At 36.1% G+C, this 27,695-nt stretch overlaps 1 protein-coding gene across 5 annotated transcripts; it reads right to left on the reverse strand.

Annotated features, from left to right (window-relative positions):
* Nucleotides 1-385: 385 nt before the first annotated feature.
* RHOT1 (ras homolog family member T1) lies at nt 386-27,677 on the reverse strand. Of its 5 annotated transcripts, XM_086762048.1 has the most exons (21): nt 27,500-27,677; nt 23,742-23,800; nt 21,391-21,472; nt 20,152-20,195; nt 19,302-19,355; nt 18,885-18,937; nt 18,224-18,332; nt 17,538-17,639; nt 15,986-16,084; nt 15,465-15,573; nt 14,402-14,522; nt 13,610-13,694; nt 13,050-13,195; nt 12,351-12,451; nt 11,975-12,105; nt 11,542-11,625; nt 10,658-10,777; nt 10,127-10,329; nt 8,627-8,749; nt 3,055-3,198; nt 386-1,548 (listed from the first exon to the last, which is right to left on the reverse strand). In XM_086762048.1, the coding sequence occupies exons 1-21, from the start codon at nt 27,534-27,536 to the stop codon at nt 1,431-1,433; spliced, it is 2,124 nt and encodes a 707-aa protein (XP_086618174.1). In that variant the 5' UTR covers nt 27,537-27,677; the 3' UTR covers nt 386-1,430. The 5 variants fall into 5 exon arrangements, with proteins under 5 accessions (XP_086618174.1, XP_086618175.1, XP_086618178.1 ...); XM_086762049.1 differs by lacking the exon at nt 3,055-3,198; XM_086762052.1 differs by lacking the exons at nt 23,742-23,800; nt 27,500-27,677 and adding an exon at nt 22,901-22,916.
* Between the last annotated feature and the right edge of the window lie 18 nt (nt 27,678-27,695).

Below are 27,695 nucleotides of genomic sequence, written 5' to 3' on the forward strand. Positions count from 1 at the left end.
GATAAAACTTTTCTTATTCACCTCCTCCCACCTAACTTTTTTGGAAGGCCAGTGTAAGAGACAGGCATTAGCTTTCCCAAACAACACACTGAACTATTCACTTTCTTCTCCCACTCTATTTTGTCTTTGACAATAAACACAAAGCTCATTGACTACGCATTTGTGTTTCTACTTTGAAATATCATAGAAGTAACTTTTGTCTTCTGATAAAAATAAAATATAAACTAATGCAGGCAGCACAGTCGTAAGACAAATCAAAGAAACTACACAGCCAAGACATTTAAGCTCCGACAGTGATTTTCTTGGATAAAGGACAAGGTTTTATAAGGATCGCCTTTCAGGGAGGGAAAGGAGACAGGGGCAGGGGAAAAAACAAAAACACAAACACAGTACACAGTTATTTTATTGAAATACTTGAAAAGGCCAGCAATGGAAAAATAGGTCTGTCAGGAGGAATTAATGTTTGATTTACTTGATTATTAAAAAAGCTGTGTCTATAGGTAATTCTAGCCAGTTACAGAATGCACTGTGATCCATGCAACTAATATACTACAGTAGAATAGGGACTGTGTACTATTTTAGTTTTATCTTATACACAGCTTTCAACAGGTATGATTGACAGATGTGAGAAATTAAACAGCAACATTTTTTGAATTATAAACATTTATAATATACAAATTTGTTCATCTGATTCATAAGGGTTATAAAATACCACATAATGGAAAATGAAAAACATGAATTACACACAGCACATGAAGTTGATCTGGCAGTTTTTTAAGTTTTTGCTTTTCCTTCTAAAAGAAATATCAGACTGCTAAATATGTCACTGGTCATGTAACATACAAAATCATAGGCCAGAAAAGCAACAGTGACATTTTCTTGAAATACATAGTTGTTGGGGAAATTTGTTCATCAGTTAAAAAGAATAGATAAGAATGAAAATCACAAATTCTGCCTGGTATAGCTTATAGTCCAAAAAGATGAAGTCACTTCAAATGAACGTGAAATAAATAAGCAATCCTTGAGAAGTATGATCCTTGAGTTGAGCCTACTCTACTGAAAAAGAGTTTCGACTATACACTAGTATGTCACCATGGTGAAACACCTAAGAACAGTATTTTGAATAGCTTTTTAGGAAGCAATCTCTTACTGCTTTAATATATACAGGTTATTTACAACAAATTCCCTTTTGGCCTCACAAGTTAAGCCATTACATCTGGCTGTCAAGATGCAATTCTTTTTTCCACGCATGATGCAATACTGTAGTTAGAGCTATAATTTAAAATAATCTTATGCATGAATTACAAATATTAATAAAGTAACTCTGCATATATAAATATTTCTAGCAGAATTTAAAGCATTCAGAATGTACATAAAAGTTTTTTTAAATTTATTTTTATTTGGTAGGGCCAGATATGTTTCTTCTCAGATCATCGTTGCTTTAGTAATGCTTTGTACATAGCAAAACCCAAAACTGCAAAGACAGTAGCACCAAAACTTGCTCGGAGCCAAAATGTAGAGCTCTTGAGGTCCGCTTGTGTCACATGCCTAAAATACAACACACATACAAAACCAAGTTAATTCCATGACAGGAACATCAGACAACTTGTGCTAAACTACTGTGCTTTTGGAAATTCATCACTACACTTGTCACTGGCAAGCAGCTTACAATTCAGCCTTACAAATACTTATACAGTCATTTTACTTTTCTTAAAAGCTTAGGATTTGATCTGCTGCCCTGATCACATTAGTAGATCTCAAAGTCAGAGAGCTCACACAGCGGAAGGGAAAGGCAGGAGCAGATCATTAGTCATGAATGTGGGGAGGGCACTGTGTCTTCTTTGAGAGTACCAGCAAGCATTCAGAAAAGCAAAACAAAAATAGCTAGCAAATAATTAATAATTCATAGCGAGAACAACTCTGTCCAGCAAAATCCTTTTTTTAAAAAAAAAAATGTTGAGTTTGCATATTTCTGCTTTTCCATGAAAAACTTTCTAGTCCTGTTGAAAACCTATTTATACTTCTTTCCCAAAAAAAAGTTTACTGACAAGTAGCAAGTAATATTTTTCCAAAAGCTAGAATCAAAAGAAGGGCCATTTGTAAATCCCTTTCTTCCCAGTACAGTCACAAGAACAGCAACAGAAACAGTCATCCAATACACCAAGCTGAAAGCTAAGAGAAAGTGCTAGTGAAACAAGCAGTGACAATGGCATCAACAGAAAAAGACAAGATGTAACAACAGCATGAAGTGACTATATGACATAAAAACCCACATCTTGCATGACAGTAGAGACAGCCAATGACCCAACTCTCCCAAATATTGCAAGAAGTTTGTCAGCATGCTCAGTTAAACACGGCTAGCCATCCTCAAAAGTAGTCTCAAGTATGACAGCTTACCATAAAGCAGGAGCTACCATTTAAAACAAGTTATCATAAATAATTCAAAGCACAAAAAGTTCCTGAACAATAGTAATGGGTTTTGCTTGTTTGTTTGCTTTTATTTAAGATAGAACTCACAATAGAACTTCACTAGCCTACGTATTTTAGCCTGTATTAGTCATGACGGGTTACTCAGTGAAAGCTGCAGGAGGAGTATTAAGTACAAGGAGCATACAGAGGTCTTAAGCATACACGGTGCACTGAGAGTTCATACAGTGTGAACTGCAGAGCTATCACATACGAGCTGTTTAATAAAGCGGGAATTGTTACTTGTTATCAAAATACACAAAACCATTTTAGGATATCCTTCAGTAGGTATTTGCAGAAGCAATACAAGCCATATAGATAATCAGTGTACCCTAATACCACATGCTGAAGAACACGCTCGTTGGTGCACAAACAGCGAAAACACAGCTGCTCTCTAAAAAAATCCTAATCTCATTAAAGAGTATCTTGCTGTGTTATGGAACAGATCAAATTCATGAATTCCTGCAAGCATTAGTTCTTCTACAGCTAGCTTTGACAAATTCTCTGCAAACTAGATGTCAAGTGGTTTGCTGAGGGGAAGAAAGGGAAAAGGCAATGGCAAGGTCACCTTAGTTAGGCTGCTGTTACCTGTCTTCAAGTAAACGTGGACCAAGAGATGACTCCATGAAGATGGAATCTTCTACAAAGTTGACGGCGTGCACCTGCTGCATAATACTGCTCTCCTCGTCTGCTAACAGCATGGCCCCCAACTCATCTATGTAGGGTCTTAACCTTTTTACACACACGCACAGTTTGCAGTTCATAGCATAGCTCAACAACAGCAAGTGTTTCAAATACGCTCAAATGACAAAGCCCAGAGAATTTATAATTTTAAGCTATCTAACCTCTGATTCTTGTGCAGTTTTTAAAAATTTAGTGCTTGGGGAAAAACAGAAATAAATGGAGTTTGTAATTTTGATGAGTTAAGTAAAATATATTATTTTATACAGCTAAATGCCATTGCTTTAAGGACAAAGAAAACTGCTTAGGAAACTGAATCTCTTCCCACTCCAGTCCCAAAGCCTCAAGTTTCATGTGTCCACAGGACACTGCAATACTCCTGCACCATACGCATGTGCTAGAGTACCTGGGCTAAGTACACTGGAATGTCTCCAACACACCAGCCCTAAAACTGACAAGATCTCGTTACTGTTGGTAATTCAATTAAAGACTGTATTTTATCACTACACATGGTGGGTTTTTTTAGTAAAAGATTATAAAACCCTTGTCTTCAGGTCTGTAAATTACAAAACTTATCCGTGTATGTAAAATAAATCACTTTTATGTAACATGATTTTAATAGACTGTGACAAGTTCTGTTGGGTATTTGTGTAACTAACAACTCTCAAGCTTAATTTCGTTAGTTCAAATGCCCAACTATTTGTATGGTTTAAAAACCATCCTTTTAATCGTGCAAATCATTATTTAAATTGCAAATGACTGCTTTTGCGTTGCTTCACAAAGCACTCTCACATCTAGATTTTATGACTCCTATCTATAACTTGCCTTGTTTTGACTTTTGCACATGTCCATATTTAATACCATGCAAGAAACTTGCTGAGCATGCTTCATCCTTTTAGAAAACAATTAATATATTCTCACTTATTATAAAATCCTCTTTACATGTTTAAAGGGAGAGTAAATTGACTCTGATCCCTTTTCTAAGCCTAGCAGTAACAAATTCATTTAAATAAAGGAACTAAATCAAGGCAGAGATTGGTCTTATAACCTCAAGGAAATCTACTGACTTTAATAAGAAACGATTAGGGCCCTCTGAACATCTCAGCCCAAAAATCCAAAGTACAAAAATACTTACTGAAATTCAGAACACTATAGATGTCTAATTGCTTTATACATTTGAAAAAAATTCTAATTTTTCTTCCTTAAATATTCCTTATGCTGTCATAAATTCAATTTTCGCAGCTTTGATCCCTGATATTGTTTAGCTGCCATTCAAGTGATTAAAAAAAAAAATCTGTCTGAAATAACTGAAATAATAATAAAGGAACAATGTTTGTTTCCAGGATAGGTTCTTTGACACAAAGGTGGCTATAAATGCAGAAAAACTTATCTCAATATATACTTTTCCCATACATTTTCTCAATACCTTTATCTCAATGCAGGTAAGAGAGTAACTCTGAATTAGAAAAATTATTGTCTCCAAGGGTAAAACTTATATATGAATGTGCACATATACACACGTACAATAGTAGTTAGGACTCCATAAAAGAAGCTGTATTTGAAACTCTTGCTTATTAGCAATAATAATTAGCTTTCAAACTTCCAAAATAGATTAGTGTGTGTATTTAATCATACAATTAGTTCCACATACATAAGAAACTCTACAAATTTTGCCTTTGGCATAAAAATTAAGATTTTAATGCACGTTTTGGAAAAAAAGGACAGATTTTTATTCAACCTACCCTTAAGAGTGAGTCAAATAACCTGTCACTTCTTGAATAAAATCTTTGAAATCTGTAGTCTTTCTTTTAAGAAGCTTTAACAGCTCACAAGAAGTTTGCTACATGCACTTACCAAGAGGTTAACTGAGCATGCCTGTCATGGTTACACACAGAGCTGCTGAGCCACGGGCCAATACTGACACTTCTCCCCATGTCAGCAGCAGGAGAATCCCAAGTCTGGGAAGGTCTAACCTTGACTATAAAAGTTCAGAAACATTCCTCTATTAACTACAAAAGCATTTTAAAAGCACACTGGTGAGGCCAACAGGCTACTCACACCAAACTTACAAGCAAGTTAATGCAGCCAGCCAGCAGCAGCAGCCTGCTCTGATAGACAATAGGTTCTAACAATAAAATATAAGCAACCAAATTCCAAAAACATCACGTAACATCTGCAAGCTGCTGCAGCTTCCCTTCAGGCACATATTCTCCTAGGATGCAAACAACTCCAGCAGTTAGAATTTTCTCCCATGTATTAGTCATCTAAAATGTGAAAAGCTCCAAGTGCATCTTATAATCTACAAAACCTAAATGGAATGTAGAATGCCAATTCAATAGATCCTATTTGGAAAGAAATCTGGGGACGCAGCTTTGCAAAGCTCTACTCAGTATGGGGCATTACACAGTTTAGGGAAATAAAATACTGTTATACTGTCCTAATTTGGAGGACACCAAGTATAAGGATAGATTTCTGCAATTGGATTTAATGGAAATACACTACAGTTTTGAAAAATAACCTGCATATAGTGCACATAGTAAAAAATAAATCCTGGGTTATATTCTTAAAATTTTCTTATTACTACAGGAAAAGGAAACTATTGTCTTAACTTTAATTTCACAGAAGGAAGCTTTTCATAGGACGAAGAAAAAAAAAAGTCTTACAAATAACTCCTGAAACAACTTTGTTTTATACGCAAGTAGAACTTCACTTCTGTTCCTCAATATTTTAAAATTTCAGAAGGAAGAAAAACATGCTCTGAGAAGTCTCCCTCACTGAACAACACAATTCTCATGCATTATAATTATTTTATTTTGAAATGAACTTAGCTGACAAAGAAATGCCACTAATATACAAGCAAAAGGCAACAAGTGATGATTTAAAACCAAGAAAGCAGAAAAAACACACTTAAAATTGATGCTCTGGAGTTAAAAAAGGCCAAAAATCCAAGCTCATCATTAAAGAAAATGTTAGAATGACATAAGCAGAAATCTTGCTTTTAAAAAGAGGTAAAACAATGTAGCAAAAAGAGATTAAGTGCCAGCCACACAAATACAAATGAACACCTAAAGGAAAGAACAAATTAAAAATATAAAAATACTACAGCATAGTAAGAAGTCTCATACATGCATGTACAGTGCTTTGAATGCAGTGCCTTCTTCCTCAAAGAACCAATAAAATGTGATCCTGGGTAGTTCAAACCAACAATCCTGTTCCTGCACAATAAACATCTCCAAACTGAACTTCCATGTGTGTTGAACCTGTCCTTTGGTCGTCTACAAACCCTCAGGAGAGCCTAGGAAATTTGTCCATAGAAGAGAAACTGAAGGTGGGCATGAATAGGTTCTTCAGCTGCACAGAGGCAATGTTCTTCCGTTAACTACTAAGGTGGGAATATTCACATGTGATATTGTATTTTGCCTTGGTAACAGAGTTTAAGCACTTCTTTAGCAACAAATAATACAGGAAGGGGTCTAATGTGAAAAATTTTAGTTTACCTACTTCCACTGTCTAAAGCTGCAGAATAGGAAGGGGTCAGGAGAATAAAGTACTCCTGAGTAACCTTTCACCCATCAGTTATCTAACTTTTGCCCAACTATCTGACCTAATGGTAAACACTTGTAAAGGCAAAATAAGAGAAGTTATACAAACTAACTACATCAGAACATCCTTCTTGATACAAATGCTTTTTGTAACCTAATCACAAATCATTAGATTAAAAATGCATCTAAGGAGCTACATTTTTAAACAAGAAAACTCTCTCCATCCTCCTTAGTCTACAATTAGGAGCTATTCCCTCTTGTTCACAAATACCTCAGCTCTGCTATATACGCAGTTACACAGCAGTCCGTGCACTGAACGGTGAATAACCTGCAGCAACGGGTTCGTGAGGAAACACCCTTGAAGAGAGTTGGTGAGGTGAAGTGAGCATGCGGGGAACCTGCAACAAAACCTTAGGGACTGAGTGACGATAGACAAAGAGATCCTAGCAAATAATTCTTCCTTTCTATTGGAAAGTGGAAAACTCTACAAGGAACTCATATCAAGTGCAGTATCTATTAAAAAAAAAAAATAAAGGCCCATACAAGAGAGAAACAAGCCACAACAGCTAACGTAGCAACCCATAACCATTCCAAAAAATGAGGATGCGTTATAGAGGTGATTTCAGCCTCAATAATGAAGAGCTGGGGTTTTCTAGTAGTGACTGCTGAATTAAGTTTTAAAGCAATAACATGCAAAGAGGTTGCTGTTTCGAGGGATTTTTGTCCAAGGGATGCCTGCTGTGGAAGACATGCAGCATGAACAGTCTCACTCAATTCACAGTCTTTTCCTGAGCTGATGAGTTTTTCACCCTTCTCTGAACTCTCACTCTGTGGTTAACATTTTTATCTTTGATTAAAGTGGGATTTCACAGCGATCAGTCGATGGGTGTATCAGTAGGCCTCCTATGTGCATGTAACTTGGATTTAAAGGAGACAGCCACTCTTACTTGGAGCAGCTACCTCCGAAAACAGTAAAAAGTAGTAACACACATGGATCAGCAGTATGTCTGGACATTCTAACCACGGCCTTCAAATGAACACGTTTTTCATAGTTGCCTCCAAGAATCACATTTACTATATAAGCCTCCAATAAGGCTATAAATGATGGAACCACTGCACTACAAAAATTGTTTGGTTTGAACTCCCATTTGCTGGGGTGCAATGACAAGGGCTAAGGTGTTAGTAAGTGGTGTGTCAAAAACTGCCTGCAGTACACACAAGACAAGGGACAGCACGGTTTTCAATGCTGAAAACGAGTTCTCTCTCTTTCCCAATTGTTTTTTTTCCAAAGTTCTGCAAATGCAAAGGTTGAACTCTCTACCAATTCTTATATGTTGCATTCCATCCAGAGAGAAATTGGATGTTAAAAGCTCTAGATTTTGTACACAAAATACTCACTCTGTGTAAACCAAGCATAACACACACACACACAGAAATTCTATGAATTTCCAAATATCAAACTAGCAATTTCAAATACGTAATAGATTATACGATGTTGCTATAAGTCAAGCTATGCCTTTATGAAAATATTTTGTAACTGGTATCTAAGAGGCGCTACCTCCACTCAATACTAAACAAACCCATAATGTCTCAAGTGAGACACATTACACAGATTTATAGACGCTACTTAACATCCATTACCAGTTCCCTAAAAACATAGTCCTAATTCCTCCACAGTACTTCTGCAATCACTAAGTGCCTGAATCAACTACCAAACTGGTAATGTTTCAAAGAAATTACTGGACTAAGCTCAAACAACCAAAAGTACCTTCATGTTAAACAAAGTTTGACAATTCTATGACAATTATTAAAGTAATTATCTGCCTATTTAGTGGATATGGAGTGAAAAATCTGCAGTATATTAGGTTACCAATTGCTTTTTCAAAAAACCTTTATTTTTAAAGCACACCTGGTACCTAGTAAATAAAGTTAAGGACCTGTTAAGAACTGCAGTGAAGAGTTTGTTCTTTACAGATTGCAGCAAGTCTGAGTTGAGGAAGTTCTGACAGATGCAAAATGTACACCTGTTGCAGGCGCACATACAGCGTAACCGGGCATGGCTGCGAAAACACACAGAAGGACAGGAGTTGAAATCTTGCTCATAAAATCAGGTGCACATTAGGACTGTGCCACAACCAAGAGAGATTTAGGAATAAAAGGTACATTTGAATGAGTAAGGAGAGGAGAAAAAAAAAAATACACTGAGGAAGCAAGGGTACAACTACAGCTGTGCAGAATTTTAAGGTTAGATGTTCTACGTCTTGGACATTTTGGCATGACCACCATACACAGATCTTAATAGCAAAGCACAAACATGACTGAAAATGTTTGCTGAATTTATTTAAGTTTGTAAGGAGAGCATCTAAAGGCTTCTGAGTATGTCTGCACAGCAATAGGTAACACCCCTTTTTCAAAGGAAAGTAAGCCACGTTTTCTACCACTTTGAATGCACACTTTACAAGGTTGCCTCTACTTTTCCCACCCTAACAAACACACATGCTTGAAAACTAAGGGAGAAGCAGGAATATTGATATGACAAGACATTTGGTCAGTGCTACACTTTAGTGGTTTCCCAGTATTCCAGTGCTACAAAATAAATACAAGAGAACAAAAACAAAACAAAAGCTTTACAAATCTAATTCAATAAACTCAGTTTCAAATATTTAAAAAAAAATCCTATTATTTTGGGTGAAAGTGACATTAGTTCTATTTAATTTAAAGCAAATGTCAGCTGTCATACTAGACTCCACCTGCTGTAATATTTATGTAGTTCAACACCATATTAAAAGCTCCACCCACCAAAAAAAAGAGATGCAAAGTGAGCTTAGCAACAGTGAGATGTGTAGTGAAGAATGTGAGCTTAAGTATCTTCTATCTGAAGCTCAAAGGGTGTTTATACAGAAACTCCTTTTTAAAAAAAAAAAATAAGATCTATTAGATTAATGAACCAAAGCACATAGTAATAAACACCCTGAAAATAAAAAAAAAAAGCTTCAAGCAGTACATTGGGGGAACTGTTGTTGACTAAAGAGTGTCATTACTTGTAATCAACTGTCAAGCCAAGCTATTAACAAGGATTACACTACAACTTGTTCACAAGTATCTCAAAAATACCAAGATATGAGTATTGACATACTGAGTTATGCATCCACTGTAAGGACAGAACCCTACATATTCATTGGAATTTGCAACAGGAGCTGGATGAAGTAGTGTATTCTTTAAAAAATATGTTAGCAACAATAGCCGACACTATTTATATGTTGGATACATATCGACTTTCTCAATTTGAAATTATTTGAAGGTTCTACTCAAGTCACTTCGGTCTCTCTGTTGCTAAATCTCAGCGAGGCAGTTCCAGCCTCGTGGCAAACAATGACATGCAGTGGTATTGTGCGTGACCCATGCAATATGAAAAATGTAACAGTTCAGGTACTTACGGATACATTGCCATAGTTGTCAGTTTAACAAAGATATCTTTACTCGGCACGTCAACAGTATTGCAAGTAAAGGCTTGAGGTGGAGGCATTTTGTGTTTTTTGCAGAATTCAGCAGGAGAAATACTATATTCCTGTCTAACTTCATGCAAGTCAGACTTTGCAGCTACTACTAAGCATGGTATTCTGCTATCCATGAAGTGCTGCTGCAAATTTAAAAGAAAAAAGTGAAAGAAACAGTATACAATACATTCAGCTTGGAACAGCCAAAATTGAACTCGTTGCAGCAGCATTAAGATACATTCATTGCACTGAAGGCAAGCATTTCTAGAAGCAGAATATTTTATACAGACAAGTAGACATTAGCTTTGTATGAATAACAAAACTGCATTTTTAATGCATCAACCATATATAACCAGCACTCATAAATAAAGCGTCTTTTAAATGCTACAAGTTGTGTATAGGAACAGTAACTCTCACTGAATATTTTGTCAGAGAAAAGATACATAAATGTAAAGGTTTGTATATACAAACCTTAAAAATCCTGGCACAGTACTCAAAGGACTTTGGGTTACTGACATCATATACCAGGCAGACAGCATCGCATATGGTCTCAGCATCAGTTAAAAATTCAGAGTCACTGACATCATGTAGCTGGAAAAAAGAGATGGTTGGAGACGAAGAAAAGCTTTCTCATTATGCAGGTAAAAGGAATTTTATAACTTACTTTCTCTCATAATTTTTATGGCTCATTTTTATGTATCCTTAGAACTAACGGACTGACTATAGGTAGAATTAATGAAAAAGAAATATAGGAATGTACTATACAGCCAACATATGAGAGCTGTATCACAGGCAATCACAGCCCCAGCACATAAAAAGTTACATTTACTTTAACACAAAGTTCTAGATACCCATAGAAACTGGCATTGATCCTACAGAGGAAAACCAAAGAGCAGAGAACTAGATCTTGGAAAACAAAGAAAGATATCATATTATCAAAAAGGAAAACTACAGTGGAACGAGCTTTAAAGAAAGTATTTCACCCACTGAAGACTAACTTTAGCCACCCTAATCACTTTACATGACAGATTCTTCTCTACTGAATAGGTAGCTAGCTTGCTGATAGTTTATCATATGTTGTAATTTGATGCCCTGCAGCACAAACATAATGGACTGGGTTCTGTAGAATTTAGGTCAAGGTTTCAAAAATAACTGGTCCTCAACTGGTTCAGTGTAAAGTATTAGCAACAGGTAAAACCAAAAGCTATTTGAGCTGGGAAAGGAGTCAGGCGGGGGATTCCACATTTATGAAGAAGAGACAATTAAAACATAAATTTGTTTGCAGCAGGCTCTGAATAATTCACTGAATTTTAAGATTAATCAGTCATATGGAAATAATAATGATGCAGCCTTACCAGCAAGTATTTTTCTTGTCCATATACATAGATTGTATTAATGGCATAGTAAGATTTGTGTTCTGCACGTATTTGCCTCTGTCTCTGAAAATGCAGAATTTCATGTTAGACCACAGCAACTTTCTCCTTTAAGTCAGATTTGAACAGCTGGTTTACTCCATTTATCAGTGAATGAAAATTACAGTCATCTGTGGTTTATGTTGCAAGCAAATGCATAGCTATAGTCTATGATTCTCAAGTAATTATTGCATGCAATAGCCATTTGTATTTGCTAATAATAATAAAATAACCCCATCCACAATAATTCTATATTCCCTCAAAGAACTTTCCAAACTCAGTAACAACCAGTAAAGCTCTAAGATCAATTGGTTTTGCTTAACTTCATCCTTAACTCAAAAGCATATATAGGTGAATACAGCCAAAGGTTTCTTACGATTAGATTTCTTCCAAGAAGAGCCTGAAGAACGCCACTTTTTCCACAGCCTTTCATTCCAACAACATTGCATCGGAAAACATTTCTCTGAGTCTGTTTTTTCTGGAGGTCTATCTTTTTATCTCTCGTTACTTTTGAGAAAACAGAAATATTTTTCACAAGACATACATGCATGTATGTATATGAAAATATGAAATAATTGTCCATTTGCATTAAAATACACAAAAATATCTGTTAAAAAAATTGAATCAAAAGTTTGACTTGAGTAGAAACTAAAAGAAAATATATGTTAAAAAAAGGCAGATAATTTGTTCAAATAATTTACTCTTGATCAGATTTCTAAATTTAAGTTGTACCGAATTTATTTTTTTATTACCTGTAATTGCTGATGCTTGAGATTCCTGTTCTGCAAGTATTGAGTAGCCCAAATAACCCAGGTACTCCAGGCAACGCTGTACATCCAAGTATGTGGTTAGTCTAGCAGAGGGGACAAAAAGAAGTTTCTAAATTGTTAGCATCTGTGATATCAATTCTGTACAGTACTGAAATATTTTTTTCCTCCTATCTCCAGACTGATATCTTGAAGTATTCCTGGCACTATGTAGTATGGAAGGACAAAATACTCTGAAGGTAAACAGTGGCAGCTTTACCAGTCTTAATAGCCAGCAAAACACTATGAAGGCAGTACTGAGGCCTATCAATCCACACTGTATTTTTTTCCCCTCAGCAAATAATGTTTTCTTCATTTTCCATATTTTCAATCGGAAAAAAACCCTCATTATTGAACATCATTATTCAAACTGTCTCTAAAGAGTAGAACGGAAATAAATATTTCAACAAGTTTCAGGGAGACTTCCACATTTTTGAAGAGATGCTTCTTCATAGTTAGCCTAAATCCTGAACAGGTTATAACAATTGCCTGAAGATTAGGCCACTGGATGGCTATAAAACTTGACTGCTTCGGTTGACTTTCAACTACTGCACTTCCACTCTTTCTGCTAGATTTAAGAGGAACGTACAAATGCATTACCATATCCAAAGTTCTTAACTACTAAAGATAATGTATCACACTTACGTCCACTGAGAGAGAAACCCTTGGTACGTGATCCACCCCCTTTCGTTCGTACAAACAGTGTTGTTAACATCAGGTCCCCATGGCATATAAGGGAAGACTTTGAACAAATCTTTCAATTCATCAGGAGACAAAGCACAATCTCTATCCTGAAAACAAGCATATGATATCAGATATAAATCGCTTAATGTCTATTCTAAACTGGTATTTTCTTGCTGTACGCTTGCAAGATTCAAGAAACTGGCTATAAGAAACTGAGCTGCTTTCTTTGTAATCATTGTTCTTTTCTTGTTTTTAAATAAGACTAAACACATGATCAAGTTAAAAAAATCTGGTAGTACAACTCTAACTGCCAACTCTCCTTGTAGACAGAAATATAAACAGCAGGTCAGTTTTGAATGCATAGCTTCAGGTTAGTTTTGAATGCATAGCTTAAGTCGGAGCCAGTTTCTGAATGAAAAGACATAATGACAAAAACTACGCTTTTTGCTAGCAAAATTGCTAGCAAGCTAAGGCTCTTAAGTATAAGGGCACACACACATACTCTGAAACTAAAAGCTTACCAAATCATGTTTATCAAAAATACTTTGAAGAAACAAGTATGCATGATGATTTAATTCTGTTGTGCAGTCTGGAGGAATTTTTAGCCTGTTTATTGAAAACAAAACCAAATACAGTAAGTGTTAAGTGTGTTCATGAAATATAGAATATTAAAACTCAAAATACAGATTTTTTGAAATTACAACAACATTTCGTGGTACTTGACCTTTGCATTTAGCTTTAATAATTTATCTTTAAAGAGATCAAAGCATGTACTTTTTATTAGGAATTCTAAAATTATGAGTGAATGTCTTTATAGTATGAGATATATAGATATATAGTAATCAGGATTTTGTTTGGTTTGGTTGTTTGTTTTTTTGTTTGTTGTTTTTTTTTTAATGGAAAATCATGTAGTTATTTTTTTTTAAAGAAGCCACAGTGTTGGTCGATCTCTTAACTTTTTAATTTGGGAATTTTCAAAGGATCTCAAACTGCTATGAAAATACTGACAAGACTTTTCTAATTTGTTGCCACATACAATAAGCAACTGCTCAGGTTCATGTTCCTGTTTTGTATTGAGAGTCTCTTTTGTCATCTTTCTTATAGAGAGAGATGGCAGTACACGATGTGGCGCAAGAGAGAGTAATTTTCAGTCACAGGAAGATTTTGGCTCGTAGGTCATAAGTAAGAGAGATACTTGATGTAACGACGTGTTAAATAAACACACTACAATAACCCTTTCCTCCTGCCAAAGCAGGAGGCAGCATAAATTAAATGCCTGTAACTTAAAGCAAGCTAAAATAAGCAATACATACGGAGGAAACAAATACTCTGGTGTAAGCTCTAAGTCATCATCATATCCAAAGCGACGTAAAACAGTCCAAGTTGTTTCATGTCTTCCTCGCTGAATGAAAAGTGTGTGTAGAAAAAGAAAACCTAAAAACCAAATTATGAAATCTTAAGGCCCGGAAATGCTTTACCTGCTACAAATATTTTTAATAGAATCAATATCAGATTGAAAACATAAAAGCTTGAAATACACACTCGGATTTTAAACCTCCTGGGTGACATTACAGTATTCTCTACACAGATTGAAACCATGTTATTTGTAAAAGTGTTATTCAAAGAATTGTCTCCTTAAAACAGTCCACTTGGTTTTCTGTTGTTGTTTGCTTCTTTCAGTACCAGCATTTTAGAAGAACTTAGCTGTATGAAAATAAAGACAATATTTTCAACAACTTAAAATAATAAGCCTTAGCAAGAAGCCTGGAGAGTAGTCTCATGGAGACTGCCTTTTAGTTTTCCTGTACCAAAATAACCAAGTAGGAATTTGTTTAGCACTTCCCAGGGCTTAATGAACACTGAGATTTCACTGTTTAGTAAGGCTATGCCTTAAGTTTCCCACTCTTTACAATTTCTCATGAGTCCTATTAAATATGTAAGCTCCACAAGCAAAACAGTTACACTGATGCTCAGAAAGAGAATATTTTTTCTCCTTTCACTTTTGCCATATGCTCTGAGCAAATCTGTACAACATAGCTGTTAAGATGTTGACAGACACCACACCTTGCTGACAAGTGTTGCAGTCAGTGAGCCTAGAGACAAGATACAGATTTATCTAGGAGACAATCTCTTTTGAATCAGTATATATTATGTGGATTCCAAACCCTGTAATGAGAAGTAAGAAAGACCTTATTTTATTCACCCCGTTATTTCCCAGTTTAATCACCCTTTGTTATCATGCTGTCACTACCACCCAGCTCTTGTAGTCTAAAAGAATCAAGATAAGGATCATATTCCAAAGTTTTGGATTTTTTTACTTAAGAATGATTATCATCTGTATAAAGACACATTTTTTAAGAGTTAAGTAAGGCTTACCTTTTAACGTTAATCCATTATCTGCAACTCCATCACTTAGGTTTTTCCTGACTACATTCTTTACATCTTCCAAAGCTTGAGGTGCCAATGGTGTATTAAAACAAATTCTCTAAAAAAAAAAAAAAACAAAACGAGCATGTTAGGACCACTGGCACTAAGCTGGACAAACAACATGTCCTGTATGAAATAAGCTAGTAAAGGACAATCCAATTTCTTAGTGGAAATAAAGGTGTACAAACCTGATTTTATTTTTAACCACAAGCATTGAGGCTTGTACATTTAACAGGTTTTAAAAAAATTTTAAATTTTGCTCCTGTACTAAAACTTGAACAATGGTTAGAAATAAAATTGATACCATTTCCATTTTTATAGATCCACTCTTTTATGCTGCACTTTAGACTTTTAATATTTACACCTGATCCCCTTACAATTCACCTTACTACTATTCCTTCAGAAACAATCACTTGTTTTTCCAGAATTATATAGTTCAACTATGAAGCGTGGTGAAAAGCAAAAGTTACCTGAAAGAAGTTGAGCTCTGCATCATTGAGAGTACCATCATTATCCTGATCAGAAATTCTAAAAATGCGAGTCAGTGCTTTAATACAGGCAGGTTTCATCTAAGGAATAAAAGAAAGTTCAGTACCTTTCTAGGCTTGACTATAAAAAGTTTACATTGAAAGACAACAGGCAGCTCAATCACATCAAAACAAACATTAGCCTTCATTTCAAATTTTTAGAAGAGACACATTCATACACACATACACAAACATAAAAAGCAAGAGGAAACAAAATCCTGATCTAGCAAATTTATATGCATAAATTTATAGCAATGATTCCACATTTAATGTCTTTCTATTCAATTATTAGAAGAGCCTCAAGCTCTTGATAAGCTGAAGGTGGCTCTACTTAGTTATTAAAAAAATCAGTTTTCTAAATTCAGCCTTATTGCTACAGAAAGCTTTAAAAAACAACTGAATCATTTTTTTTTCCCCAGACACTTTTTGTTGGGTAAAAAAAAAATAATCTTGCAATCTCAGTGCCTTGCAAAACGAAACAGCTCTACAACTACAGCCAACTCTTTCTAAACAAGCATACTATCTCTATTCACCATTTCAACTATGGCTTCAGAAGGCTTCAAACATCAAATACTGAAAATCTTCACAGGGCTCATTCATCTACCAGGCAAACCACTGATCATATGGACTATCTCTATGACAAAAGAACTGCTAGGATACCTTCCAAGTGAAGGAAAACAGACACTGGTAATTCTCTCCCAACAACTACAGTGATGATGGACTCTTCTCTTCATAGAGGTCACACAGATTGCATAGAGATTGGTTTTGGAAAACCAAAAAGATTTCAGCACAACAATTTTATCACAACATTACTAACTCATAAAGATGATTCTGATGGAAGAAATCAAAACAGGGTTATTCTCTGGTTCTCTACTTAACAAAGTATTTATGACTGAAGCAACTTTCCTACTACCCAATATTACATGGGGGTTACATTTAAAGATTTTATTTGTACGTGCCCATGAAATCAACGTTTTAAAAAAAAAAAAATTCATATTCCTGCATAACATGCTTAGCTAAGTAACTGTGATACTTAAAAACCAGCCACATCACTTGTGAGACTTTGGCAAAAGCTGTGAAAAACAAGATGCTCAGAAAGTTATTTCCCTTAAATCAGGACAAGTCTGGAGTATTTTCCCTGAAACAAATGGAGTTACTGTGAAACTTATCTCCAAAGGAGAACTGAGTTGAACACATTATTTTGTTCACATTACATTTGGCTTAAAGCCATTATCAAAGCTTCTCATTTTACTTAGCAGTTCACATGGGCAACAAAAACTGTCTTCATTGCTTTGAACGAAGAGGAAAGACAGATTGGATTAATATGGCACAAAACAATCACCATGGCTCAGGAATATAATGCTTGACATCTGGGGGTAGGGTGGTGGCAACAGAACGCACTAAGAAATGCAAAATCCACTGAAAAGGAAAGAACAGGAAAGTGATTAACTCCCTGCCCCCATAATGGTTGTTTGTAGAATCTATGTATAAATACCTCTTTCTCCTCTGGGCAATAAAGAGGACCTGTAGGATGTAGAACAGCTTTCTGCGCATAATAAAATAGCTCAGATATGTTCTTCAAGTTTTTGGCTGAACACTGAAAGAGAAATCCTTATATTGATTAGTTAGTTTCTTCAATATTTGGCAATTTCTTCTGAAATTTAAGCAAGCATCAAACTGCTAAAAATCTAGCCCCCTCTCGTGGGTACAGCTCTGTTTTGGAAAAAAAGAGATCTAGCCCCTGTATCTGTTCAGTAATTAATAAAGGAGGTCTCACCACAACTTGCTGTCGTACCAGCAACAGAGAAATAAAGAAGTTGTATCTACTTGGGGGCGGGGGGGAAGGAGAGAGGCATATCTACACATATTAATTCAATTTTTAATACTTTGTAAAAACCTGTCTGGCGTAATAATAAATTTAAAACATGTGCTAAAGGCAAGGATATGAGGAGGCTCTAAATATTAGAAGAATTTGAAAGTAACGTTTGATGATACAATAGTGTAATCTTCTCTAAAGGAAAACAACATATAAACTCATCATGACAATGACTTATCTTTTAATATTTTATTTTGAACAACAACAACAAAAAAATCACCTTTTCTATTAAAAAAGCATGCCATACATGCTTGGCAAGAACGTATTTTTTGTTACTCATTCTAACTTCAGAAAGTCTTGCATACCTCTACACAGGTTTCTATCTCTGTATATTGATTCATAATGGGAAGGATAGTTTCCATACTGCTATATTCCACTAGATCAGACTTGTTTCCAACTAATATAAGAGGCAGCCTGAAAACAAAAAAAAAAACGATAAGAGCTTTAAAGACAGAGGGCTAAAAAGATCTATCTTAATTTAGCATCCTACCTCCCACCAGAAGCCATTACATTATTTTCATTCTGGAATTAAGTATCACTGACAGCCAACAGGCAAAACTAAACGATAGCAGTTTTAAGTAAGTTGTTTTGATATACAGTTAGACAGAAATGTACTTCTTGTTGATACTACAAAAACCACATAGTTTAGCACATAAGTAACTAATCATATTATTATTTTACAAAACCAGCATCAGTAGAAAACCTATACAGACCACGTAGCCAAAACTAGTTATACCAGAACACACACACACACACCTGGTAAAAGCTGCCCATGAAATTCAAAATAAATAGCATTGCTGTCATATGTAACAGACCTACATACGTTAAATCTCTTGTTGCTTGGACTTCTTATATAAACTTTAAGTTTAGAATTTGATTTTCTTAAACAATTAACATCCTCAACACTGTCCATTGACACTCATCGACGTGCAGCCTAATTCACACTTCTCATCTTTACTTATGCACCTGCTATCTTTGTCTGTCCTTTCATTGATGAGAGGAATCCATCGACTTGTTACCTAAAGTTAAAAACACACATTAAAAAAAAGACATTTTCAATTTGAATGTGACTGAACTGTGCACAAGTTTGACTACATCTGCTACTGCTTCTTTCCCAGCAAGGCACGTATTTATTCATAAAGGAGGAAACAAATAAAAACTGGAGTTGATTAATGAGCAACTTTGTCATATGACTGAAAGGACTGAAAACTCAGATGTTGAAACAGACCAGAAGCAATACTACATCTGTACGTTCTCTTAACAACTTCATCTCAAACACCATCTTACGCATTTTAAACGTCTAATACATTTTTCAGCTTGCCAACAATTAACAATGCACAAGTTGCATCTCAAGGAATAATTGAATAAAATGTGTTACCATACCTTATCAATAGAATTCTTGTTGTTAACAGCATATACTATACAAATCACATTTGCCTAAAATGAGAAGAAAGGAAAGGCATGGGATTCCACTGTTCAGAGTCTCTACAGCAACAGAGAGAATTAAGTACCATACGTAACAACATCAGAGTAAGAACAGTTCCACTACTAGTCAAGAATTGCGTCCCTGACTTGTTTAAGCTATTTGTAGCCTGAACAACAGCTTAAACTGAATAATTTTTATGTTGAGAAATGCCAAAAAGCCTATCTTGCAGTGTGACATTCACAGCTTATGCCTGCAGAGAGACCTATGCTCCCAAGAAATCTAAACGGAAGAATTATAATTTGCCGCCTCTACTCAAGTACCAAACTAAATGCCAGAAATGGAACATAACACCATGACAGACTGTACAGAAAATATGAAAAGGTGCTCAGAAAGAACTGAAAATAGGAAACAGAAGGAATCAAAAATTACCAAGAATCTCATGCTTTTCATAAATACAATAATACAAGATGACAGAAAGAAGGGAAACTGATCTTTCCAGGGTAGGATTACTTCTGTCAGTCCCTTGAGCTATTGATTAAAAGATATTTAGGTTCTATCATTTCACTCCGAAGGCCAAAGCTTAAGCTCAATTCACAAACACAGTGGCAGTACCTACTTTTCTTAAATAGAGGAAGGTTTACTACGCAGGGCACAAAGCAAAACAAAATGAAATGTCAAGCAAGAAAAAGCAAGGCAGGGTTTTTTTTCTTAAATTCATACTGAAGCCCATCTAATGCAGAGAACTTAAAATGAAAGGTTTCTCCAAAAGCAGGAAGTATTTTCTAGTAAACACTAAAATACGCTTACCTGTGATATTTCATGGTAAAGCTGCTCATCACTTTGCTCTGCTTCTGCATTTGATAGAATAAGTCATTCATTAATACTTCGCATTTTTTGCAAACAAAACTGAAAAACTTAAGAGCATTGTGAAATACCCTAGTTCAGTTTCTTAAGACGGTCCTGTGAAAGCTCTTGTTATTTAAATGTTTTTTTAATAAAACACACTAAAGAGGGCTTCTGCTGTAACAATAATGGAATTGATCCATTAACACACAAGACAGAGTCTGTTTCACACAAGTTTTTTAGCAGCTATTTTAAAGAAGAATAATTACATTTGTAGACAGGTGTTCTCTGGAATGAGTTATAGTCTGCATCCCCCTGCATTTATCAACGGCTCCTTCCTGGGATAATAAGTAGCAATGTCGTTCTATAATGTAAATTTTACCACAGAATACGGCATATTTTAATTTTGTTGCAGTGTCAATTTTTTTTAGTAAGATCAAGCCTTCTGTTAACCAAAGCTACGAATTTACTCCACATAAATTTAAGCTGAAGTCCAACAAAAAGATAAACATTCTTGCTTTGTTCCAAACAGGTAAACCAAACTAAAGATATTTCCTCAGCAGTGGTGGGAGAGAGAAGACAGGAAGGTATCTGCTGACATGGCCTAATTCTTGGCTGCCATTATAAATGGCAGAAGGATTTTTCTAGCTGTGCAACAGTTGCATATATTTATCATAGCATATGAACCTTGACACTGAGCCTACTTATCTACTCAGTAAGGTCAAGAAGATTAGAATATATCAAAAAAACCCCCAAAATACAAAATATTAAACTGGCACAAAAAGATAAGGTGTCCAAACTTAGAAATTTAGAAAGACATAGAATATAAGGTATGTAAAGTCTCCTGCATCTTACTGAATTCTTCACTGAAAGAAAGAAAAACAGTTTTGAATTCCATGAAAGTACTCACCTTTGTCTGAACCTGTAAATACGTCTGTCACAGAAAGAACGCTAACTTCACTGGAAGATTGCTACAACTACTTTTCATGGAAGTACCAACAGCAGATAATGTTAGGCTTGGAAGTAGTAGGACCAGCCATCATAGTCTGATTTAGTTTTATCCCAGGGGTTTCTACTTTAATCTAGTCTTCTCCTACACGTAGCTTTGGTCCTACACCAATAAGACTCTTAAAGAGAGTACTGAGTTAGATAAATAATTCCATACCAAATCAGTCAATCAGTAACGGCATTGTGTAGTCTTACCTGAATAATCCACTATGTGGGTTGGCACTCTTTCAGGGGTGACATCAGCTGGAATGGTGATTTCTTCAGCTCGTGGTGGAACCTTGGGTTGTAAAGAAACAGCAAGAAAAAGCCTTTAAAGATAATCCAGAAAATCCACAGGGTCAAAAAAAGTTGTACACTATAATATATCTGCCAATTAGTCAGCTTTAAATAGAACAACTTAATTGTATTTCAAGTACTTTGGGTTTGTTTTTTGTTTTGCTATGACTGAAAGTCAGTGCTGCTTTCTCATTCTTTATTAGTCTACTTCCTGCAGTAGTAAGTACTTCATTAGTCTGCTACTACTGCATGCTGTCTAAGACAGCAATGTTAAGGGATTCAGTGAATGCTTCTATAAAACTCAAATCCACTACACCCAACCACCTACAGAGAACTATTGTAACATTGAAAACTATAAACAAAACCTGAATTGCAATTGACTTTAAACAAAAATGTCATATAAATGAAAGTTCTAAAATTTTGTGGATTATCAAATTCAATCAATCGCTTCAAAGGGCTACACGTTCTTTAGCAGGACAGTAACATCAGAGCTTGCAGGCCATTATTGACAAATCAAATACTGTTTAATCTACATTTAAACATTTTAATTTTTGAACAAAGTATCCTGATCCTACCCCCACTGAAATCAGTGCAAACAGGGCATGAGTTGTTAAAAAAAAATTAAATATTCATGATACGGCAAACAAGCATGACAGACAAAATACAAAAGACAAAAAGTCAATTTTTATATAATCAAAAGGTGACAAGTTCCATATTTCTGAAAGAGTGCTAAACATTAAGTTCAGAGAAGTCTGCAAAGTAAAACATGATACTAATAAAAAGCGTGTTCTGCAAAATACTGTAAGTTAGCTATGACTGCTGGCCATTTTTTCCAGAGAACACTAATCCATATTCAGGAAGAATGAACTTAAACCTATTTTTAATCAAAACTTCCTGCACAGCTATTCATTGCCTCTTACCTGCTGACACTGAACTTCAATTATACTTTTGTTTTCTTTTAATGAAAAATGGAAAAAAGAAAAGCCAATCACCGGAAGAATGGCTCTTTGTAAGGCTTCAGGCTCTACTTACATCTTCATCCAGAGTGATTACTGATAATAGCCAGTATATTAAACACTATTTCAAAGTCTGAAATGTCCGTTACACACATACAGACAGCTCTGATCTGCATGACTGACCTGCAGGAATTGTACATGTCTCTTTCAGCAGTTCATATGGGATGCTGTGTTTAAAAAAAAAAAAAAAAAAACAAAAAACTTCTCTAATTTCAGGCTGATTTTGTGTTATATATAAATGATGCTTTTTATCTCAACATGAATTTAGAGAAATTTTATAAGATTATACAGCAGGAAGAAGCCGAGAAGGGAAGAGAGGCCGACAATTAATTAAATACGTCAACAAACAACCTGTCAAAGGAATGGGTCCCTGAGCATTTTAAGAACAAATAGAAACGGGAGCTCCTCCTTACCTGTAAGGTAAATTCAGTTATGTTAACACTCTAATCTTGACTCATGAACTGCGGTAACCTAGTGATTTGCATTAAACACAACACAGTGCAGATTCAAAGAGCAGCACATGATGTCTATTTTAAGACTTGTGATCAGAAGAAATAAACATTCATGTTTATATGTAAAAAGCTTAACTATTTGCAGCAGCTGCAGTTCTTTTCATGGTAGAAAGAGAACTATGTGCAGGTTTTTAAAAGGAATAAAACATAGAAGTAGCTTTACTTTCATTCTGGAAGAAAGCAATAAGAGTTTTTGGCATGTTTTACTTCGAAAGAGTCAGGAAAACATTCTTCAAAAATAGAAATAAAGGAATGCCTTCGTTAGTTACAAAAAATGGCTAAGTTATACAATGTAGTTTTTTATTTTCTCATTCATTTTTCAATGTACTTGCTCTTTAAATACAACATTAAAAAAAAATTTGAAGGTCTTGCCTCTTTCAGCAGCTTCCCATTTATGAGTCTCTAATGTTGAAATGCAGTCAGTTATGACCAGTTTCAACTACTTAAAAAAAAAAAAAGTCTAACATTCCTCAGATATAAAAAAAATAGTTTAATTAATCATGTCAAAAACAAGACAGGAACTTAGATAAAATTTAAATTCCTAATCTTCATGGAGAGGTATATTTAAACCAACCTACAACACTATTCCAGAAGTCATCATTGCAGCTTTAGAGTTTAAGGCTTTATTTTTTTTCTAAATAGGAAACACTAGCTTAAAGCAGAGCCTATTAACTTACTCTTTGAAAATAAGTTATACAAGAGGATAGAAATAAAACATAGAAAACAAATAAGGATGCTCTACCTCTTCTGGAAATTCTTCACTAACAAGAGACATAATTAGTGATGTCTTCCCAACTCTGGCTGCAAAAGCATTAAAAACAGAGATTAGATAATTTGATTTTGTTATACTCAATAGTTGCATCGCATCTTAAAATAGGAAGTATTTTAAAAACATTTCCCAACATTCACCATGTTAAAGGCTTTTTATCTCTTGTTGAAACATACTAAATAAGGATGACAGCAATTCTCTCTGATTCTTGTATCGAAAAACTTTAGGCTCCATTTCACACTTCTGCATTTCATCCAGAAGGGAATCAAATCCTGCTCTGGCTTACAGAATAGAATTAGCAGATTTGTCTTAATACAAAACTCTTAAGCAAACAAACAGAAATTCAAAACAAACCAGAAGTGCATTAATACAACCTAATAAATAGAAACAAAGAAAGTACACAGAAAGGAATCTAGGAATTAACTATTTTTACGGCATTCTTGATACCATGATTGTGCTTCAGTCCTGAACTACCAAGGATAAGAGCTAGACAAGAACACACGGCTCTATCATCACAAAGTCTCTACAAACTAGTCTGACTACTTTCAAAGTGCAAGAGCATAATCTCCTAAACACAAATGATCTGTGTCCCCCCCCCAAAAAAAAGTAAAAAATCCCAAACCACCAACCATTCTGAAGTCACAGGTTTCTTAATCCAAGAAGAAAAAGAATATAATCTCTGCTTCAATATTCAACTCTACTCAATCAAATAAAGCACTCAGTTCACGTGCAAAGTTCAGACTTCTGATATCACAGTTGGATTGCTTGGTTTTGAGCATCTTTAAATGTGACTATTTAAAATCAAGAGGTGGTAACTTTTCTCAGGGTTCCTCCCTCTCTAAAAACCTTCATCTGCCAAATTCTTGTTCCTATCAAAGCCTTGAAAGGCTACTACTGCTTTATTTGTTTTTGAGACATTTCTTAAAACCCAAGATGTTCAGATTCAAATGTTATCTGGGATTGTATATTTCTGACAGCCCTCAATTCAAGCAAAAAACTATTTAATCCCAGACCTACAGCATCTTTACTCGTGTGCATGTTTTATTAACCAAGACATTGCTCACAATCAGTCAGAGCCTGCATCACTGCTCCTACTGAAAACAATATAAAATGTCACCAATGGACAGGAACTGTTTTGCTGATACCACTGCATTTACACTTGTCTGTTTCACTGTATATAATTCTGAATATGGGAGGAAGAAGAAGAGATGAAATTGTAAGACTGATTGGTTTTGTGCAGAAAATGGTATTACTGAACTGATGATCTAGTCAAAGTACATTCAACTTCTTCAAGTCTATTTTTGGTATAGTAACAAAGGGCTTTCTGACAAACTGAAACAAAAGCTTCTCTTCATCATGGTAAGTTAAAGAGTAGTTATTACAAAATTATGAAAGTAAAGGACAAGTTATCCTGGGGAGGAAGACTTTTTTTTCCTTAGGGAGAAGAGTTGTACGTTTTTCACCAGTGGTATTAGCTGGAGAGCAGCAAGAAGTAGGTTTTTGTAACAGCAGTATGGCTGTGTTTTCATCAAATGAGCTAAAACTGTAATTTACACTGCCAGGTGTCCTCCTGCATAAACTACTTCTTAAGTTTCATCCTGACAGAATCAAAAGAACTTTACAAGCTCTCCTATTTCCATAGATAACTACTTTACTGATAGGCAAGTAAAGTTATTAGATAATTACTGAAAATGATGCAGCGTATTTTGCATCTGACCAAGTCAGCTTTAATTTGAAACGGTGACAAAACATGTTGGCTTTGAGACACAGGAACTCATTTCATTACTGTTATATGACTGAAAATAGAATATTATGGACTAGCAGTTAGTAAAGATGCTCAGTATGTATAAGCTTCTGATATGATACACTTACAAGTGTTCTAGAGTTGTTTTTTTTTTTATGAAAATCTATAGGTTCAAGTCTAGAGATTTGGTTTATTTTGCTTGAAAAATAGGTCAACTATTTGCCTTCCCAGTTCTATTTGTAGTCCTAGAAATAACAGCCTAAACAGTACTGGCTGACTAGGAAGAAGAAAACAGCATAGCACGTTGTGATAATTAACTCATCTTTTTCCTATATAAGTCATGCTGCATAAAATAACATGCTGAACACATTCTGAAAATGATTGTCTATTAAAAATGGATGTTTGCACCCCAGATACTAGGACTAAAACAACCTTAAACCTAAAATGTAGACCACCGAGTATGAAAAAGGCCGTGTTTTGGACAGGCTTGCAACAAAAGGTCTTCATCAGACATTTCAGAGGCTGAATGCGACCGTCTGCTGTTATCACCTAACAGGTATACATGGTCTGAACTAACTTGTGGTTTCAGACTAATATAAAACACGTGTACAAAACAGCACTAACAGTGTAAGTGACAAGTTCTACTGACTTATAAAATAAATTTCTCCCTTGTCTTTGCTACAATTCCAACAAAAATACAATATAAAGATGCTCACAGGCTCTGACGTGTACCACGTACTACATGTTGCTATATTTAAGAGACCTGTATCTTGGAAATTTTCAGTTGGACACGCTGCAAACTTAGTTGCCAAATCAAAGCACCTGTTACACCTCTACTGAAACCACTGTACAGAGCCAGTTCAGAACACACCGTTGCCAGAGAAAGTAAGGTAAATTAGGTTTATAGTCTGAAGAGAAATTCAACTGTGCATCCAAATGCATAAATATATTTCTAAATAAACTGAATATTGTAAAACTAGACAAATACAAGCTTAACAAGTTAACTCTTTCTGCATAGTACCACTTCCCTGAAGATTTCACTCTAAAGAAGTCACAGAGGATCCTTCTAGGAAGTAGGGACAGAGCCAACCCATGCTATAAAATAACTGCATTAACTGTACCATAAATACCTACGAGGCATTCAACTGTCAGGACAGCTTTGCTAGTAGCACTATGTTCTTAGTATAATTAAGTAATTTTACTAATAACACTTGGCAATTACTCTGTATTCTTTTACTGTGAGGAACTTAAGTGCACTTTACAAACTAGCAGAACAACCTCCTTGCTGCTCTCTACATCAGTAAGAGCCGTATCTTTGAGATCCTGCCCACTGATCTGGGTACCTAAGCGTGAACATAAGGACACAAGTTTAGGATCACAGGAAAAAGCACAGACTCACTGTAACTTTGGCATGCACATAAGTATGCGCTGTTTATTCAAGGTCACGCAGTAAGCTAATGGCAGAAACAAGGGTCTGGCTCCCCGGCCCTGTCCTGGCCACGAGTCCACACCACCCGACTGATAACCGCCTGGAGCACGCCCGGCCGCAGGTTTCCAAACTCAGTAAATAAGAAAGCTTTAAGTTTGGTTTCCACAAGAAAAAAAAAAAAAAAGTTTAAATAGTCCATGGCCAAATACAGGGCAAGAATTTCACCCCGGTTTCATCTCCAGGGACGCCCGAGCTCACCAACTCCCGCGCAGCAAACGGACGCGAGAGGCCGGGCGCTCCCGGGCCCGCCCGCACCTCCCTCCCGCCGCTGGAATCAAGCGCGGAGCGGTCACGGAGCACCCAACCCACGCAGGGCCTCTCCTCTCCCGGGCGCCCTGGCCCAGGCTCACCGCCCGGAGGCGAGGGAGCCCGGGCGGGGACGAGGGACCCCCGGCCCCGCAGCCCCAGGGCGATCTGACAGCCGGCGGCATGGCGACAGCGGCCCCCCCCTCACCCCAGCGGCCCCCGCCCTGCCCCACAGCCCCGGCCAACACTCACGTTCTCCCACCAGCAGGATCCTCACGTCTTTCTTCATGGCCCCGCTCCCTGGCCCCGCCGCGGAGCGGCTCACATCGGGCTCGAGCGCGGGAAGCGGAGCCGCTGCGGCCTGAGATCCCCCCCCGGCCCCGCGCCGCCTCCTCCCCGCCGAGAAGCGGCCGAGCTACGGCGGCTCGCGAGGGACAGAGCGGGCAGT

Source organism: Chlamydotis macqueenii, chromosome 18, assembly GCF_036417535.1.
Source record: "Chlamydotis macqueenii isolate bChlMac1 chromosome 18, bChlMac1.mat, whole genome shotgun sequence".
NCBI lineage: Eukaryota > Metazoa > Chordata > Aves > Otidiformes > Otididae > Chlamydotis > Chlamydotis macqueenii.